This window comes from Symsagittifera roscoffensis, chromosome 1, assembly GCF_963678635.1.
Source record: "Symsagittifera roscoffensis chromosome 1, txSymRosc1.1, whole genome shotgun sequence".
In the NCBI taxonomy this organism is placed as follows: domain Eukaryota; kingdom Metazoa; phylum Xenacoelomorpha; order Acoela; family Convolutidae; genus Symsagittifera; species Symsagittifera roscoffensis.
Window position 1 is genome coordinate 1,229,523 of NC_087062.1, and position 5,153 is coordinate 1,234,675.

The 5,153-nt window shown below is 38.3% G+C and overlaps 1 protein-coding gene across 1 annotated transcript; it reads left to right on the plus strand.

Moving 5' to 3' along the window:
* Nucleotides 1-794: 794 nt before the first annotated feature.
* LOC134856782 (proton-coupled amino acid transporter 1-like) lies at nt 795-4,858 on the plus strand. The gene is made up of 4 exons (XM_063873057.1): nt 795-1,122; nt 1,542-1,791; nt 3,079-3,508; nt 4,062-4,858. The coding sequence occupies exons 1-4, from the start codon at nt 899-901 to the stop codon at nt 4,856-4,858; spliced, it is 1,701 nt and encodes a 566-aa protein (XP_063729127.1). The 5' UTR covers nt 795-898.
* Nucleotides 4,859-5,153: the final 295 nt, after the last annotated feature.

The following is a 5,153-nucleotide window of genomic DNA, read 5'->3' on the forward strand; positions in this document are numbered from 1 at the left end:
AATGGAAGTATGGCAAATTTCTGTGTAATGAGCCAGTGCCGTGCACGTGCTCATCTTTTGAATCTGGAGGCAATGCAACCCATCTAGAAAACGAATGCTTCTTTTCTTGACCAATTAATAGATGTTGCTAGAGGGTTGTTCTATCACAGTAACTGCAGGTCCAGAAAAATCGAATTCGAGCACAGTCTGTAATTAGGTTGAACACATCTAAAACAAAAGTTAATAATTTTAGATCGCGCAAAAGTCAACACCTAAGGTTGAGAACTGACCAAATACTTTTTTTCACTAACAAAACACGTCCGATAGCAGTCGAATCATAGATCGAGCAAAGTGGAAACAAAAATGAGGCGAAACACAAGTGGAGAAGAGTCGAAACAAATTCGGTCGAAAGAAATTCGGAGTCGAAACAAAAATTTTAACCGTTTAATTAGAATAAAAATATTACTCAACAAAATAGGCAGTTGCAGTGCAATTATTCCAAAATTTTACGCCCAAAAATGTAAATGGAAAACATATTAAGAAAAATAGCAAAATTATTTCTGCGCTTTTTGATTTTTTTGCGATGAGGAGGAAAAGGCAAAAAGTTCAGCTTTTCATCAGATAGTTTCATCCAATAGATAATTTAGGCTATTTGATTTTGTGTGAGAAAGCATCCGTCAAGAAGCAAACAAGAATTACAAATTGATTAAAAATGTTTTCGATGAAAACTGATCGCCTGTAAGTTATAAACTAACAAAATTTGGTTCAGTCGCTTGATTTTTAATTGTATTTTTTAATGTGTGTTGGCTTGGTCTTTCTTTTGATTGAGTCAAGCGAGTAGTACTGCTTATAAAGTGAACTGAATCTGCTAATCATGTAATCAGAAAAATTGTTCATTGTTTATCAACTCAACAAAATAATGGCAGATGAAAAGACTCCTCTTATTGCTTCTGACCTCTCAGAAAAGAGTTCCCCACCTGCCCATGGATCCGCCCAAGTTGACCTAGAGCACACCAATGCAGATGATGTTCAAGATAGCTGTGAAGATTCGCTGGAAGAGGGAGAAAATAAAGCTGATGGCTCTGATGCAATTCATGAGGAACAATCACACTCAAGAGATTTTGTGGCACCGAATTCGACAACGTAAGTAGAAATTGTGAAAATTCTTTCTTGGAACAGTCAGCATTCTGAAATTTCATCATTCAAATTAGATCAAGATCTACAATTGCAATTCGAACGAGGAGTTCAATTGATTGTCTAGATCAGGCTATTTAACCACCAAACGTTTATTAAATTTATAAAGAAAACCGTTGGCTTAAATTAAATATTTTTAGTGATGTCAAATTGCTGACAATATTAGAAGTCTTGAGATTTCTAGTTTTAAAACCCAGAAAGTTGTTTTTTAAGTTTCAAAAAATGCTTATCACCTTAAAAACAATTGAAAGCGGTTTCCAATGTTAAAATTAGAAACGCCAAAAATATGGCTGCAACTGGCTGATACTGCGGGAGGAAAAACTTAAGAGCCTAAATCAGCACAAAATAGATGTTGCTTTGTTTTTAAGGAACAACACTTCGAAACCGCGTCGGAAAATCAGCTCATCGAATGCTCCCCGAAAACTATCCTCTTCTGGACTTCAGAGCTCAGAAGAATCCAAACGAGAGAATGAAAAACGCGCAGCTGCTCGGAAACTAAAGACGCCAGACTCCGAGATTGATTTGCTGAGTAAGAATAGTGTGGAGTCCCTTTTGGGGGAGGAGAGAAGTGGAGACAATCTGATCACGTGGTATCAATGTCTAGCTCATGTGACCAAGGTGATTTTTGGCAGATATGGGCAAACAAGAGTTTTTTAGCTTTTGCTTTCAAAATATTTCAACTGAAACTTTGACACTTGCCTAAGAGAGTAAAAAAAAAAACTAAAGGAGTAAAAAGTTGAAGTAGTCCACTTGTAAACTTTATGCCAATGATTTAGATGTAAAAATTTCTAGTTCAGAGGCGGAATTTCTGTATGGCAAGCAACAGGGGCGTATCTAAAATTTTCTCGAGGGGGAAGGCTGTTTTTCGAAAAAAATTTTAGGTAGACCAAATTGAATTTTTGACCTCTCCCAAACTTTCAAGTCACTGCAAGGACCCTATTGCCTGCAAATTTTTGACGCCGCAGGCAAATATTTGAAAAAACAGGCTAAAAAGTGTTTTTTGGAAATTTTTAAGATAATTTTAACCAAAACATTGGTTTTCTTTTGCCGCGTGCTCCAATCTCAAAAAATATGCATATGAGCGCAAAAGGCGCCTTCGGAAAATTGTAGGGGTGAGGAGGGAAGCGTCGTCCTCTCCCCTAAAACAACTGCTGATGCCCAGGTTGTTTCGATTTTTTTTTCCAAAAAATCCGAGAAACTGTAAGTGAAAAAATTTTGAGATGCAGTTGGGGATACTTGGGTACACCATTCAGTGCTACGCCTTAACAAAAAAGTATGTTTTTTTGCCATCTCCGTGTTAAAAGTTCTTTGACTGACCAAAACAAAATGGCGCAGCTCAGCCGACAGACACTGCAGTTTAAATTACCCATATTAAGAAACCGCATTGAAAACTGTAGGTTTGGTGATCCTCGGTAAACAAAAATTTCAACTGAGAAAGCATAATCTTGAGAATTGCAAAAATTATAGTAACGCTGGTGAGTAGTACGAAGCTTGGTACTCACTATTGACCAAAAATTAGCAAGCTATAGACCAAAAAGTTATAGTTAAAAGAAGCTTAAGTTTAAAATCTCAGACCCCGTGGACCCATATTTCTGGGGTTACGCAAAAGGTTATCAGTTACCATCCCGACCTATTTTACTATAACTCTCTAATATGCTGAAATTATATTTTTACGTCAGATCTTTTTATCACACCAAGCAGAAAAAACTACACTAATTTGGAAAAGAAAACTTTCTAAATCGTAGTTTTCTGAAGACGTTCTGTGCTATATGCAAAGTAACCGGCTAATCTTGTTAGATTTTAGTATTAGAATAGATCCAAAATTTTGCTGAATAAACACGTTTTAGAAAACTGATGGATTATCTTCTAGGTTTGAAAAAATTGTTTGCAACTTTTTTGTTTCAGGGTTATGTGGGCACTGGCATATTAGCCCTTCCTTATGCATTCTCTCTAGTGGGTTGTGTAAGCGGTCCACTATTCATGGCCTTTACAATCGTTATGGCCTTTTGTGCAGTGAACTTCCTCGTAGACGCATGTCGCCACATGTGTAAAATAGAGCAGAGGTCATTTATGGACTATGGCGACTTAGTGGAGAGTGTGTTACGTCATGGCCCTTTTGAATATCTTCAGAAGTATGGCCCCATCGCAAAAAAGGCTACCAATATTCTACTTGTTATAACTCAACTGGGGTTCTGCGCTGTCTATTTGATCTTCATGGCGCAGAATTTAGGTTTTGTTCTCAAAGACTACGGTGTCCAAAATCAATTCGACGTCAGATTAATAACATGCTGTCTATTTGTTCCCGTAGCTCTTCTCTGCCTCATACGCAACTTGGGTGAGTTAATCTGTTTTGACCTTTAGTGTAGTCTTTACGAGGACTAGTCTCAAAATCGAACCCAATGCATCATGAGCGGATCTACAAATTTCTCGAGAGTGAGCGTATTTTGAAAACATTTTCGAAAAATTTTGTCGACATTTTAATAGCTCGACTAAATTGATATTCCGAGCTCTCACAAATTACTATACAGACACTATTTTGCCCATTTTTTTGCGCTGCAGGCATTAAGAAAACAGGAAAAAAAGTTTTTTGGCACTTTTTGGAAGGTTTTAACCAAAAAGTCTCGTTTTTTTGACTTCACATCTAAATAAGTGTTTTTGATGCCAAAGGCCAATTGTAGGGTCGGTCAGCCCAAAATGGATATTTCAAAATAGTATCTAAAAGGGAAGACCTTTTGGGTGGTCCGGGGGTCGAATCGCGGAAGGAAAAAGAAAGCGACCGCCCAAATTGGCCCAACCCACCACCCCCTCCGTTATCCGCCACTGCAATGGACAGAACCACTGGCGCCATCCAAAGCAGGTCAATATTCTTACAGTTTTATCTGTTACAGCCTATCTTGCCGTGCTATCAGCGCTGGCCAATTTTCTGCTCGCATTTGGATTGGGAGTCATCATCTACGAGGTCTTCCTCCAAGCGCCCAAACCCACCACACACCTGCCCGCGTTCGAATCCCTCTCGAACCTACCTCTCTGTTTTGGAATCATATCATACTCCCTAGAAGGAATAGCAAATTTACTTCCCTTGGAAAACAAAATGCGAAAACCAGAACACTTCAAACGCGTGCTCAACATTGGGTTGTTAATAGTGTTTTCCTTTTCCTTAGTTTTTGGGATTCTGGGCTATGAAATGTTTGGCCATAGTATTCAAGCCTCTATCACTCTCAACTTACCAAAAACTTGGTATTTTGCACTCACCAAATTTATGTTTGCTTTTGTGATTTTCATAACATATGCGATACAGTTTATAGTTCCTGTTCGACTTTTTATGCCTTGGGTGAAAGAAAAGTTCCCGAAATGCGATGAAACTATAAGAGAGTATCTGCTTCGAATCTCATTGGTAATTTGTACATTCCTCGCCGCAATTATCGTCCCGAAGCTCGGCACGTTTACTGAACTGATTGGATGTTTTGCATGTTCAACATTAACATTTACACTGCCTGCAATCGTGTTCCATTTCTCGCTCTACAGCAACCACACAGTATCAGTTAGACGAAAACTCGCTTACAAAGTAATTGTTGTGCTTTTGTTGGTCATGGGAATTTGTGGTTCTGTGACAGGGTCAGTTTTATCAATAAGAAACCTCATTGCAGCATTTTTCGACGGGAAAGACTATATGAGTGATTTATGATGTGTTTTTGCACTCTCATTATACCTCAATTAAACAAAGTTAACATCCTTCCAACCCCCCCCCCCCAAAAAGATCGTTTAATTTGGTTGACTTGGTTCTGAGGTGGAATCAGCCAATCAGAATCAAGCAATTTACTGGCAGCTCTCACCAAGTTGAATCCAAATTAAATGCTGAGGTGGAGGATTTTAACTCTATATATATATATATATATATATATATATATATATGTGTGTGTGTGTGTGTGTGTGTGGGGGGGGGGGGGGTGGTGGAGGAGGATGTTAGTTAATTTGATCCC

Excerpts from the sequence above, each read along its gene's own strand:
- LOC134856782 (XM_063873057.1), top strand. The coding sequence starts at position 899 with ATGGCAGATGAAAAGACTCCTCTTATTGCTTCTGACCTCTCAGAAAAG. Across the intron at positions 1,123-1,541 it reads GTGGCACCGAATTCGACAAC|GAACAACACTTCGAAACCGC; the intron begins GTAAGTAGAAAT and ends TTTGTTTTTAAG. Across the intron at positions 1,792-3,078 it reads GTCTAGCTCATGTGACCAAG|GGTTATGTGGGCACTGGCAT; the intron begins GTGATTTTTGGC and ends TTTTTGTTTCAG.